At 45.0% G+C, this 14,229-nt stretch overlaps 1 protein-coding gene across 3 annotated transcripts; it reads left to right on the top strand.

Moving 5' to 3' along the window:
- Positions 1–3,311: 3,311 nt before the first annotated feature.
- Positions 3,312–11,812, top strand: TLR4 (toll like receptor 4). Of its 3 annotated transcripts, XM_084494207.1 has the most exons (4): positions 3,312–3,730; positions 3,840–4,071; positions 4,907–5,073; positions 6,397–11,812. In XM_084494207.1, exons 2-4 carry the CDS (start codon positions 3,967–3,969, stop codon positions 8,654–8,656), a joined length of 2,532 nt encoding a protein of 843 aa, XP_084350333.1. In that variant the 5' UTR covers positions 3,312–3,730; positions 3,840–3,966; the 3' UTR covers positions 8,657–11,812. The 3 variants fall into 3 exon arrangements, with proteins under 3 accessions (XP_084350333.1, XP_084350335.1, XP_084350334.1); XM_084494209.1 differs by lacking the exons at positions 3,312–3,730; positions 3,840–4,071 and adding an exon at positions 4,278–4,716; XM_084494208.1 differs by lacking the exons at positions 3,312–3,730; positions 3,840–4,071 and adding an exon at positions 4,278–4,725.
- The last annotated feature ends 2,417 nt before the right edge of the window (positions 11,813–14,229 follow it).

Below are 14,229 nucleotides of genomic sequence, written 5' to 3'. Positions count from 1 at the left end.
ACACTCCTACCTGTCCTTTTCTGCAGCAGGAAGGAACTTAGCTGTGCTGGATTGTGCTTTGTTTTGAGTGGCACCATTTGCAGTTGGTTGGGGCTTGGTCAGTGCTACATAGCATGTACAGGCTGTCTCTGATTCTACCTTCACGTGCTTACCTGCCATTTAGAGACACAGGCACAACAAGCAATCTGCAGTGCTGATTCTCTGTGCTTCAAAACTAGCAGTTTCTGTGCTGTGATTATATGTAATGATGTAAATGATCTGTAACTAGAGTCATTCATTGCTCAACAGGCAGTGGCGAAGCTTTCTAACAACACCTCAAACTCAAAGCAGAGTTTCTCCCTCAATCTGAACAGTTATCCTCTCCAATGCTGCAAGATCCAGAAGCAAAGGCAAGAGGTCCGATCTTCCATCAGATGTGAAATGCTTCCACCCACTTCACATGGCAGAGCATCACAGGTGAGAGTTACAGGCATCACGGCAGTGTAGCGAGGACCCTTTCTGATGACGCCAGCTTCTCAGCTCCTCCACCAGCCCCGGCGCAGCGGGAGGCTCAGCACCGTCACTATCCAGCGTCTGCCAGGTTGGCCGGGGACGGCCGTGTGAGGCAGTGATTCACCAGTTCCAGGAAGCAACGTGTTTGTGATATTTGCAGCAAGAGCATCTTAAAGCCATTTTCAGATTTTTTTTTTTTTATTGTGATTTATAAAAATTGTTTTTTTCCTGGCAGAATAGCTGGGAAAATTCAACATGCTGTTACTTTTTTGAGACGTTTTCTTTTCCTATCTACTCAGACAACCTTTCAGGCTTGGACAGATGACTCAGCTGCAAAGTAAAAGGAGGGACCATGTGTCAGCTGAACCTTAAGCATTCAGTAACTGTCTATGCACCCTGAGCCTAGACCCCAGCTGCAACATGATGAGATTTAAGCTTAATTCACCCCAAGTGACTGCTAAGCTGAGCTGTATTAACTGATACACTGCTAGTTAGGAAGGTACATATGGCCAGTGCTGCAACCCATCTGAAAGCAATACAGGATCAGGTGGTAGAGCGTGCCTGAGCTGCTCGAGTATATTTGGAAGTTCTCATAGTGCTCCCTATCTCTAGCTCTGCAAATACTGTGTCACGTAAGTACCAGCATTTCATGGATGCTCTCACCTATCTGATCCCTGACTCACAGTCAAGTAGTTATTACACACGATTCTTTCACTCAAAATAAAACCTACTTTGCTCATTCTTGAAACAGTTCTTGCTATGTTCCTTAACCCCCATTTGCAGATAGACTTGGGGACCTGTTTAGCCTGACTGCTAAGCCAAAAACAGCCTCTCTTGTGGGCAATAGGTGTTGATCTACATATGATATTGGGTTAGACATGACCTCAAAATCACCACAGATACAGACTGCCCTATTTGTTCTCGTGGCTGGGACATTGTGCAGCTACATTTGTTCCAGCTAACCTCATACTGAACAAACACTGAAGTTCTCTGTCTGTCTTTTGTCTCCTTAGCGAGTTGCTGGGTTGGTTTGCAGATGTTCGTATATTGTCTACACACCAGTTCCCTCAATGAAATGCATGCAGGATATCAGCAGTTGTCTTGTCCAAGAGTTTAGCTAACATCTGTGTTCAGCTGGAGCTCCATTTTTTTTTTTTTTTTTTTTTTTGTGTTTTAATATATGCAATAGTACAACTTGTTTTGTCAGTACAACTATGTTGTGGCCATCTTATGCTAGGTAATACTTTGCTTCAGATGACAGGGGTTGCGTATATGCTGTCTGCTGTTGTGTTACTTATATTATAATAATGTTCAGGAGAACAAAGATTATCCTGGCATGTGTTTTTAGAAACACTGAGATTTCTGTAACACCTCCTTCCTGAAAGATCTTTGATGATCCCACTAGAAAATTGCCAGCACAGTGAATCATGTTATATTTTAGATGTTATTCTTGTCACTTTAAAGGATTCCAAATAATACTTTTGTTTCTTGTGAACTGAAAGAGGCAATTACAGAGACATTATGGCTTTCTACAGTCATTGCACATTGTATGCAAGCTGAAGAATATGAAGTTAACTGGCATTGACTTTCTAAACTGGTGGCTGGGTTTGATTTGCTAGCTTGCATGTTTTCAGCTTGTGCCCCATCTCTTGCAATTTCTGTAGGATTTGTCCTTGAACCAGTGATGATATTCATTGTGAAACTGTCCCCTGTGATAGAAGCAGCACGCTCTTTGAATGTCCTTCAAGTTGTACTTTCCACTTGACTCCTAAGCATGGCTGTTGGATGGATTTTGTGATGCTCCCAAACTCTCCAACATCTTCAGCGAGTCTCCATTGAAATGATAATTTCTAGAGCATACTTCAGGCTCATCTCAGCTTCAGATAAAAATTAAATGTGGATTGCTTCATTCTGCATATTGAATACTAAAGGACATGCTCATTTGTCCTCTCTGCAGACACATGATGCTCTGCCAATTTCCTTAATCCAGGCACAGAAGCAGTCAGCAATTGTTTCCATTCACTTTTGATTCCATCTGTAAAAGGAAATACCTGCAATCACAAGAGGCTTTTCAGAACAGGGATTTTGTAGAACTTGCCCAATTTCAACAAACTTTTTGTCTGCTGGCTTAATGGGCGCTATCTGGCTGTAAATCAGGGTGTCAGTTTTAGCTGCCATTGTCTGATATGTGTTTTTTATCACAGAGATCATCTGTTATTTTAGGATTTCTTCATCCCTCAGTGGCCCTCTACTGACCTTGCCAAAGAAGTTCTGTGTCCATCCCCCCTCCCTGAGATTTTATCTTTTTCTCTGTAAGTGGATTACTCACTGGCCTTGTGTTTCAGTTTGTATTTACTATCAATATTCACAGATTTTCATGTGTAGTTGCTCCCTGTTCCATCTATTTCTAGACTAGTATCCTATCCTCATCTCCCATTTTTGCCATTTTTCTGTGTTAATGATATTCCACAACCCTACAGCTAGATCCCCAGTAACAACTCTTATTTATCTACAGAAAGACATCAGTAGGTACAATAAAACACTACCATTTATCAGAGTAAATGAAGGCAAGGAGCTTTATTAGAAAGCTCACAGCTGAATTAAATTGGTATTACCAACACTTGGCTTTTTCAAAGCCTCCTCCAGAAACAACAGCTGTGTCTGCACTGTGAGTTAAGGGTGGTGTCGAGATGACCCTCCACAGACTTGATTTTGTAGCAAGGCTTCAAACCCTGACCCCAGCCCTCCCAGCTTGTCCCAGCCAAGGGCAGGGGAGCACGGAGCCCAGCGCGGTGCTGCGGGCTGAGCCGTGCCTGGGGCTTTGACTGCTCCATGGTCAGGCCTCCGCTGCTTGGCCCTTGTGCATGGCCCTGTGCAGCCTCTTCCTGGGATGATGCAATACCAAGGCCCAGTAAATCCTAGATGTGTGTTCATGAGAGCTCAGCCATAGCTAAACCAGTAACGTAATAGTTACTGGCCTCAGGAAGACATGGGCCCAAGGCCTGCACTTGTCCTGGGAGCGTGGCAGGGGGACGAATGCAGAGACTCATTTGCTCTACACAGTGCATTCACATTATGGGATGTGAAACCTGGCCTTCTTGAAATGGGACTCACAATTTCACAAATTTCCCTTTTTCTCCACCAATTTAGCCTGAGCTAATCTGAGGTAATCGAGTCAAGTGACGCAGCGGTACAACACATATTGCTGTTTAAGTTCTAGTCCAAACTACACCTTTTGGTACTTCCTTTTTTTCTTCCTTTTTTTTAAACACAGAGTTGCAAGAAGCACTCCAAGCATGTCTAGAAACTGGGCAGTCACCAGTTTCACTTCCCCTTGTTCTCTGCAGCTCGCAGTGACGTGCGGTGAGAAGCAGGAGTGGTAGGAGGCAGCGCTCAGCATTTCAGGAGGTTTCTCTCTCCGGGTCCTTGTGTGACACCCATGGTGCTTTCTCCTGCTTGCCTGGCCTCCTGAAGATGCCCAGGAGAGCAGCTCTCCTCCCGTGGACGTTTGTGGGGCTGCTGCAGCTGGTGCTCATCCTGTTGCAGCTGGCAGGCTGCCTCCTCAGTCCCTGTTTGGAGGTACGTGATCTCTGCACGAGCACGAAATCCTTCTGCTTCTCTGGTGCAACTTTCCCCTCTGCTTGGGAGATTTGTGCATCAGATCTGTCGTGTGTTAGTTTTCTTACGGAAGCTCATCTTTCTTCCAAGGCTGTTACCAAGGCAATTGAAATATTTGAAGTAAACGCTGGTCTCAAAAACACCTGAGAACCAGAACAAGCAGCACAAACCATTTCTTCTTCTTGGCTTTCTGTACCTCTGGGGTTACTACACTACAGCTAAACTAATAGATTATGTATCCCTTCAGGAAGAGATCCAAGCCTTGTCTAAAAATTCTGCAAATTATGATATTTTAGCCTGATTTGTGCTGTAGAGTGACTTCACCGGTACCCCAAACACCTGGCACTGATGAACTGCCTTTTGCAAACTTTACTTATTACTCACAGAGCAATTTCTGTTAGAGCTGCCTGCTTCTCTGCAGTGTGTCAGAGCTGAGCGCTGATCCGGGGCACACCATACATCCCCCTGTGTTCGTTTCGCTGGCTCTTTCAGAGGTTGCTGCTGGTTCATCCATAGCCTCGAGGAACACTGTCCTGTGGTTTTGTACCTGCTTCAATCAGCAAGAAATGTAGCTCCTCCTGGGGAGCAGGACTGGTTCTACCAGAGGTGGGAGAGGTACTTAGGATATATGAGATTATTTCCTGAAGCTCAGGGCGGCTCATTTAGAACTGAACTTCGAAGTTCACTTAGAAATGAACTGTGTGGTAGTTGCTCTGCTCCTGCTTTCCTGACAGTATAATTTTCTGATATTTTGTGAAGAGTGGGTGTTGACTGAATGGATCTGCCACTGTTACAGGTCATCCCTAGCAAAGCTTTCAGATGCATGGGGCTGAACATCTCTGGAGTTCCCCCTGAAGTCCCAAACACCACCCAGGAGCTGGACCTCAGCTTCAACAATCTGAAATCACTGAGCTCAAATTATTTTTCATCAGTCCCTGAACTGCAGCTTCTGGATCTTTCAAGGTAATGAGCCTTTTTTATGTGTATACTGGTCAACCTTACCCCAGCTGGGCCTCAACAGTTCCAGATTTTGGGGTCTTGTTGATTTTGGCTCTTTGTTGTTTTGCTCTTGACTTTATCCCTCTCTCTGTCTCTCTGCATATGCCCATGGCACTGATGTACAGATTTTAGTCCAGTTACTGAGGACACACTCTCTCAGAGTTGGGCCTGTCAGTCTGATCTTGTAGGACACGATGTGAGAGGGAGGAGGATGTTTTACTTCTTTACTTCTTTCTGAACAAGAAAAATACCAGACTTTTCACTGTTACAAAAACTCCAAAGTAGAACATGGAACATCTTGGGTGAACTGTTTTTCTAATCACATTTAAAAAAAAAAAAAAAAGTACATTCATTTTGTAAAAGGTGGTTGTTTTAAAATATCAACATATCTCTTCCTTTCTACTCACATATCTGGGGGAGGAGATGAGGGAGGCTTATTAGCAAATTTGAATTGATGTATAATTTCCATTGACTTGAGACAACAGTTTCTATGGGTAAATTGTTTCACTGAAAAATGTCACTCAGTCCCATCACAGTTACAGCTCTGAAGTAGCTGAGTGGCAGAGCATGTTTGCTGTAAGGCACTGACTGGGTTGTAAAGCTCGTTCTGCTCGAGTTCGTTACAGAATGGGTTTGGGTCTCGAACTTTGGGTCTTCTCATATGAAACCACCTTTAGGCAGCCACACTCCTCTTCACTCTCCCTTTTCTCTTTTAGAACCAACACAACCAGGGGTCTGTTCCCTCTCAGATATCAGCAAAACTGCTGGGTTGTGAGCTTTGCAACTGCTGCATCAGTCCAGTGCCAGGGGGACTGCCCAGCTGTTGCTGAGAGAGTCTGGAAGCTGTGAGAGTGCAAGATGTAAGGGAGTCCTCCATCTGGTTGGCTCTGCCATCAATGATGAGCATCAGTCTTACTTTGGCCTAAAAAGAAAACTAAAATGCTTCTGTCCTGCTGCCTGCCTGAATTTTGACCATAGCTCCGGGTATCTTGCTTTGCAACTAAAATTCAGATCTAGGACGAGGAGGAGAGAGAAGTTCTCCTGCTATGGGAAGGTTCCTTTTGCATGGCTGGTTAATGATGCTCCTTGCTGGGAAATAACTATGTTCACCTGCAGATTGAGGAAGGAGAAGTTGGATTCAGGAGCACAGCAATGCCAAGCTAAGCCCCAGCAAGATGTTAAGTCTGAGAACACTGCATTAGCACTTAGCGCAGTAGTGTTAGTGAATGTAGAGTAAAAGTACATTTATTCATTCATGTACATTTATCCCCTTTTCTTGCCCAACAGGTGCCACATCCATACAATAGAAGATAACTCTTTTGTGGATCTTCATGAACTTTCCACCTTAATTTTAACTGCCAATTCCCTCCAGTACCTGGGGTCAGCAACCTTCTATGGTTTAACATCTCTGAAAAAACTAGTATTGGTGGAAACTGGCATATCCTCTCTGACTGACCTACCAATTGGACACTTGCATACCCTACAGGAGCTGAATTTGGGCCACAACAGCATTGCTTCATTGAAGCTTCCCAAGTATTTTTCCAACCTGACCTCTCTCAGGCACCTGAGCTTTTTCTCCAATAAGATTACATATATCTCCAAAGGAGACCTTGATGCCCTGAGAGAAGCAAACAGGCTCAACCTCACCTTGGTGCTCTCTCTGAATAATATAAAATACATCCAGCCTGGGTCCTTTGCAAAGATTCATCTTGGTGAACTGGTTCTGAGGTCCTCTTTTGAGAACTTCCATGACATGCGCACTTCTCTTCACGGCCTGGCAGGGCTACAGGTCAACAGACTAATAGTTGGAGAATTCAGGGACAGTCTGAAACTGGAAGAGTTTCAGAATGGACTCCTGAGTGGACTTTGCCAGGTACAGATGCAGGAGTTTGTCTTAACCTGTTTCAGGAATTTTGAGAATGACACGGACACTCTTTTTAACTGCATAGGCAACGTCTCCAGTATTCGGCTGGTGAACGTTGAACTTGAAGAGGTGTCAGAGGTTCCTATGTCTCCTCAAGTGAAACATCTGGAATGCAAGAAATGCAAGTTTAAGGAAGTGCCTGCTGTGAAGCTGTCCCTCTTTAAGGAGCTGAGAGTGCTTCGTATTACCCAGAGCAAACACCTTAATAGCTTCCGGCAGAAATTTAAGAATCTAACTTACCTGGAGGTCATAGACTTGAGTGAGAATCGGCTCTCCTTCACTTCATGCTGTTCTCCTCAGTTTTCTGGGTCTGCAAACTTGAGACACTTGAACCTAAGCTTCAATTCTGACATCAGTTTGACCGGAGACTTCACCAATGTGAAGAATCTCTTATACTTGGACCTCCAGCACACAAAGTTAGACAACCATGGCACCTACCCTGTCTTTCTATCCCTTCAGAAACTCATTTACCTTGACATTTCCTATACCAAAACTCATGTTAAATCCGATCATATATTTCACGGTCTGAACTCTCTGCAAGTGCTCAAGATGGCAGGCAACTCCTTTGAGAACAATAAATTGTCCAATAACTTCAAAAACTTGAGCCACCTCCACACCTTGGATATTTCAAATTGCAAATTAGTAGAGGTGGATCAAAGCACATTTAATGCTCTCTCTGAACTAAAAGAGCTGAACATCAGCAACAACAAGCTCCTGACCTTCGATCCTGTAGTCTATGAGCCACTCCAAGCTCTCACAGCCCTGGATTTCAGCCACAACCAGCTGAGTGTCCTGTTGGACTCAGCCCTGGAAATCCTGCCTGCTAGTCTGGTCTACCTAGATCTCTCTCACAACTTGTTTGAATGCTCTTGCAGTTACCTGAACTTTATGAAATGGATCACAGAAATGGAAGACCTGCTGCAGAACAAGCATTTAATGGTATGCCACACACCTGCATACATGAAGAACTTGAGCCTGTCAAGCTTCTACCTGTTCTCCTGCCGTCCCAACCCAGGCACGGTGGCATGCTCAGTGGTCATATTGCTTGCTGCATTGGTGTTCATATTCCTGATTTACAAGTACTACTTCCAGCTCTACTACTTCTTGGTGCTGCTCAGTGGGTGTAAACACTCTGCAGAAAGGGGAGCCACCTATGATGCCTTTGTTATCCACTCCAGCAAAGACCAAGAATGGGTGATAAAAGAGCTGGTCGAACCCTTAGAAGGAGGAAAACCTCCCTTCCAACTTTGTCTTTACTACAGGGATTTCCTACCAGGGGTACCCATTGTCACCAACATCATCCAAGAAGGTTTTCTAAGTAGCAGAAATGTCATTGCAGTCATCTCTACCGACTTTCTGGAGAGCAAGTGGTGTAGCTTTGAGTTTGACATTGCCCAGTCCTGGCAGCTGGTTGAAGACAAAGCTGGAATCATCATGATTGTACTCGAAGAAGTGAATAAGACCTTGCTGAGGCAGAAGCTAGGGCTGTCCCGATACCTCAGGAGGAACACCTATCTGGAGTGGAAAGACAAGGAGATAAGCAAGCATATCTTCTGGAGGCAGCTCACAGGAGTCCTGCTACAGGGCAAAGAATGGAATCACGAGGAGGAAAAGCTCATGTGAAGAGAAAGATCACTTCAGCCTTGTCTCCCATCCTGGCCTTGGCTGATGATGGCTGGTGCTCAGAAGTTGGCTCTTCCGTGGCTGTTCAGAGCTGGAGGAGGTGGACAGAGGCACTGTAAAAGCACTACAAAAACACCCCCTCATGGGAACTTGCAAGCCAAGGAGTGGCAGCAGCTAGAAGAGCTGCAGATGCCTGAGCTCTGTGATTGTCTGTAGCTGTCAGCTGAAGCTGGTCCAGCAATTCTTGCAGGTCTTGTAGGTTGGTGAATGGATGTAAGAATGATGGTAAGATCCATCCATTTGTCTGCCTCTGAAACAGGATTTGGGTCTAGGGGACACTCAGTGGAACTTCAGGGTCTGTCACTTTGAGTGGACCCCAGGACTTCCTGGAGAGAGCAAAGGAACAGGAAAGAGAAACAAGATTTGGATCCCAAAAATACTGGGCAAGCCTTTCTAGGAGCCGTGACTCAGGGGAAAATCCCTACGGAGGGAAATGGGCTGCCCTGCAGCCACTCAGTGAAGCTGAGCAGTTATGTCATCAGTGTGTGGGGAGGTTGTTTGTGGTGGGAAATTTCCCCAAAATGTTTAATGCTTAAAATCTCAATTTTATTTGTACCAAGACCAAATATTGAAACCCACAGATATTTCCATGACCTGCAACTCTTATTTATGTCCAGATTACATAGCATTTGGGGGAGTGGTTTGGGATTTTTGTGTGCGATCTGAAGGTTAGTGGGACCAGAAGAAGCTGCAGAAATGCTTAAAATCTTTAAAGTCAAGATATTTCTTTGCCACAGTTGCTTTTCCTGGTCCAATGTTTCCTTAGAGCCACACATTCCTACAAGAAGCTTTTCTACCACATCTACCAGCCTTAATTCACTGGCGGAAGGTGCGAGAGGAGTCTCCAGCCCATGGGATGATATGGGCCTTAGATATGGTCAGACCCAGCCATGAGCCCCTCTTCCTTCCCCCACCCCCCTGTGACATCCTCTGGTCCCGTTGGGTGTCAGAAGGGTTCGGCTGCTGCAGTAATGTGTCGGAGGCTGGAAGGGAGAGTTTTGCTTTTGTTTCACGGGGAACGTGCCTGGCATTTCCCAGGGTGAAGAGAAAGAGGTGAAAAGTCTGGGTTAGCTAAACTAAATGTATCCCAGCACTACCCTGAATAAAGGGAGGGGAACTCTAAATGCCATTCAGTCATATTGCTGAGAACTCTATTGATGTGTTGAATATTGAATGCTGCTGGAGTATTGGTCTCTATTTACAGAAGGCTTTGGTTGGGATTAATCACTGAATTAGTCTAGTTTTAAACTTGCAAATCCTTCTATAATCAATGACGTTCTACAGAGGTAAAACAGAAGCAATTGAGTGGTGAATCAGATCTGATATTTATTCAGAAGAAAGGGCCTGATCCATCTCACTTTTCTCAGCACCAGCCAGTGACATCGCCATGGAAGCCAGTGATAGGCGAGATTGACTTCAGGCACTGTTTGTGAAAAAGGGAGAGCTAATTTCAGGGCTCGTGCTGGCAAAAGCCAAATCAGAGTCCACACCCCATGAGCTCTGTCAGCAGTAGATCAGGATAACACTACCAAAAACCCTACAGCCCTCTCTAAGGTCTTTTGTGACCCATGAGGCAAAGCTTTAATAAAACTAAGCTGGATGCTGCATATCCTTGACCAGACGGCTTGCTTTGCAGCCATCTCTGAAACAAAATGCTCCTTGCTTCTGTCCTGACTGCACTGCCCAGAGCACCGCATCTTGCAGCCCCCCAGATCCTCACCAGGGCAGGGTTTGGGGTCTGGTGGGGGCCCCACCTGGGGTAGGTGGAGGCACAAGAGACATGGGCACAGCTTAAGGTTCCCTGCATCAAGGCCACAGGAGAGCACGGAGGACAAAGCAAATATTAGCCTGGATCTCAGCAGCCACAAGTTAAATTGGAAAACGGATGAGGGAAAATGAAATGGGGTGGGAGTTACTGCTCCTGAATTGAGCAGCACGGAAGCAGCATTTCTCCCTCGCTCTTTCTCTCTGAGGCTCCTCTGCAAACAATTCAGTGTATATGTATTTCTGGCACAAAGCACAGCCTCCTATGATTCTTGATTGTAATTATAATAATGGGTTTCAGAAAGTCTGCAAGTGGTTCTGGGCATTATAATAAGGGTTTAGGACAGTATTGTTTAAAAAGCGAGTGTTTGTTGAATATCAAAGCAACTTCAGGAGGAGAGCAGGGGCGATGATGAGAGGAGGCTCCCACCTGTACAGTTTAAGCAGAAACCAGTCGCTTGTCATCCTCGTCCTCTTCAAACACACTCAGAGTCTCTGCAGCAGAGGCAGATATGTGAATTGCCCCGGGCCTTGCTGCCACCCAAGAGAAAGCACAAAGCTATCACAGCTCCTGGAAGGTGTGAGGGGAGGGAGATGGTGAGACGGAGACTGGAGCATTCAGAAAGGGAGGGAAATGGATGATGTTCATCCTCTGCGAGGCCAGTCAACACCATTCCTCTTTCCCTCGATGCATTTAGGTATTTCCCTTAGCCTTAGCAGTAGCTGGTGCTTTGAAGATACAAGCTGATTTATTTTATTGTCAAGACCTTCATCAGAACCACGATATTTTTTTATTTTTTTTTTTGCTGCAAGGCACAATGCTCAGCAGGACAGGCTGGCTGAGGATGCAAACACCCCTCGATGGGACCTGGGTGCCAGGCAGGGCTGCGTGCTGCAGTTTTCCACCTCTGCAGCCACAGTCTCTGCTGGGCGAGATGCTCCCAGCCTGACCTGGCAGTGACTGTCTGCCACCAAAAGTACTCCATGGTTTATGAGCTGAGGAGGGAAAAGGCTGTGAGCAATTGTATTTTCACTATTTATCTAGCAGAGAAAAATTAGATTTGGTTTCAGAAGACTCAGAACAACTTTCTTTTCCCACTAAAATAAGGGCAAATCCTCCTCTCAAACCAAAACAGTGCTAGGTCAAAGAAAAAATATTGTAGATCACATGCGTGTATATTTGCCCTTGTTATAGGAAGCAAATTTCCAAAAGAACATTCATGTCTCCAAATACGTTGGTATGCATTTTTGTTTGAAAGTGTTCACTGTGCAGCAGGTAGCTCTAATATTATTATTTACTCATGTGGGTGAATAAATGAGAAAGCAACCAAACATCCGTGCAGGTCTGCATTCATCTCTCATGTAAATAGCAGAGCATGTTCCAGTTATTAAAGCATCTATGTGGCCCGGGTCATAAAAACAGATGGAGATGAAGCTCCAAAGGGCTGTTGCAGCCAAGATAATTTCATCTCATCTGTAACAGGGATGTGCCCTGATTTCAATATGTGCTTAATTTGACCCAAGTGAAGCACCAGCACAGACAGAGCTCCGGTCCTACTTGCGTGGCAGAGATTGATGTCTCCGAGGAAGGCATCATGATGTGCCAGCATCGTCACTAAGATGTAGTTTGCAGCGAGGGCTCTGAACTGAGCAAGCCCTTGTTAGCATGATTGCATTTGTGGTCTCCACACTGTAGCAGGGACATTATGTAAAAATGGAAAAGAGAGCCACTGGCATTTCTGCCTGCCCAGATCTGGCAGGCTGCAGGAGCAGCACTGCATGAAGGCTCCCTTGGCCTCCCCAAGTATTAGCACAGATTTCTAGTGTCAGTTTAAAAAAAAAAAACAAAAAAAAAAAACACACAACACAACAAGGAAAAGCAGCTGGTTTCTCTGGACTGACTGATATTTGACAAGAACAGGTTGGAACTTTTCTGGAAGAGTGCTTGTCCTTTGGGAAATGCTATTTTGTAGGTGGTTTATGTAATTTAATGATGTAGTGCAGAGAATCTATGGAACAGAAATAGTCATAGCAGGGTTTCTGGCTCAGTATTGCATGGGGTTGTAATCTTGGAACAGTCACTTCCCATGGAAACAGCGATCTTAACAATGTTTTGGAGAGGTTGGAAAAAAAGGTTTAAAAAAAAAAAAAAAAAAAAAAGTTAAGTTGCTCCATAACATCACTTTTTAAAATAATGGTTTAGTCTCAGGCTGTTGTGTGTCAAAATAAATTCTAGTTCTGAAATTTCTTTCAATTTTTATAATCTGACTAACCTTCCAAAACAAAAGCAAAATACAAAAATGTTTCCACCTACACAAATTAAAAAAACTCAAAACTTGTGATTTTTTGGCTTTGTACCGTGCTGAGAAGCAAAACTTTTTACAAAATGGAAATTCCACCTCCACAAGAGCTCGTACGCTGACCCTCTGAAAGTTAAACCTTAGCCTGGCTGTATCACATATGTCGGAGGGGCCATAAAAAAACACTGACAAATCCCCAGAATGAATTTCACTAAGTGCTTTTTGCAAAACGTCTCAAGTAAGTGCAGGCAATCAATACAAACTGCCTGAGACTGACTGCGAGCAGTCTAAGAGGGTGGGAAAGAAACTATTCCTTAACAAGTTGTTCTTTCCCGTCGCAGCTCAGGCGGAGAGCTGGGACAAGTAGCAGCAAAGGCATAACTTCCAGAAGGGGAGCCCATCTGCCAGGGGTGCTGACCTTCCTCTGCACCAAGGTTGTGTGGAGGGCAAAGTCAGCCCAGACCTCCTCGTGCTGCTGCATGCAGAGAGAGAAACATCATTTAATTGGGTGCAGCTCTGGCAAAAGCCTTGAAAAACAAGAAAAAGAATAAAAAATAAATAAATAAAAAAAAAAGAGGGAATAGGAAAGGACTTGGTACAGCATTTCAGGGACAGTGGCTGCATATTAGCAGCTCAGTCACTGGAGGTGGCTTAGCCCCAGGGTTTCCAGCACTGACAGCCTAAAGCACCTCGAGGGCAGAAGCTCTGTGGTGAGTCTGTTTTTAGGTGCCCCCTTTATGTGTAATACTGATAGGAAAATGATGTGAAATCAGTGCCTCTGAGAAGCTGGCTTTCTGTCAAGTTTTTGCATACTGGTGCCTATTCAGAGCATGACTAAGGCAGCAGTGGTGCGCTTTGCATCGCTCCTGAGAGCTGTGTGCGCTCAGTTCAGTGAGTCCTGCCAGGGGAAGCCCAGGTTCAGGACCTGTGAGATCCTCACCCTGCAGCTGCCTTGCTGCAGAGCCTGGTTTGCCCTCTGAAAACTTCAGCCTGGGACATCCAGAATGGAAATCTTGTTTTAATGATCCTCTTCGTGTCTTCCCTGTATGGGCACTTCCCAGAGGCTCCCACCCACATAGGGGAGAGGGGCTGAGATGTTATTTAAATATATTTAAAAGCAGCTGGTACTGTGGCCTTGAAATCTGTTATGTGCATGCCTTCACGTGTTCATTGGGGGAAGCCTAAACCTGTTCTGCAATGCTCCCTACAACTTCGGTCTGCACAAAGTGTGATTTGAGCTGTTGCTGTCACTCGGTGCCATTTCAGACAAGCATGACAGCACTTCCTATAACCAGATTTCTCGCACTGCATTGCTTCCCCCTGAAGCCTCCCTTTTTAGCAGATGAAACATCTGCACCTGAAAGCATGCCTGTATTTACAGGCTGCCCAGATCACATCCGTGGCCCTCTTCAGCCTTAGCAATGGTATTGATATATCTCCTGGCCTTGT

Source organism: Aythya ferina (genome assembly GCF_964211825.1).
Source record: "Aythya ferina genome assembly, chromosome: 20".
In the NCBI taxonomy this organism is placed as follows: Eukaryota; Metazoa; Chordata; class Aves; order Anseriformes; family Anatidae; genus Aythya; species Aythya ferina.
The sequence above is the reverse complement of the archived record's forward strand: the minus strand, read 5'-3'. Positions and strand labels throughout refer to the sequence as shown.

What these genes read in the sequence shown, in the direction of transcription:
- TLR4 (XM_084494207.1), top strand. Translation starts at nt 3,967, where the DNA reads ATGCCCAGGAGAGCAGCTCTCCTCCCGTGGACGTTTGTGGGGCTGCTG. An exon ending in TCCTCAGTCCCTGTTTGGAG is followed by an intron (nt 4,072 to 4,906) that starts GTACGTGATCTC and finishes CCACTGTTACAG; the next exon opens with GTCATCCCTAGCAAAGCTTT. An exon ending in CAGCTTCTGGATCTTTCAAG is followed by an intron (nt 5,074 to 6,396) that starts GTAATGAGCCTT and finishes CTTGCCCAACAG; the next exon opens with GTGCCACATCCATACAATAG.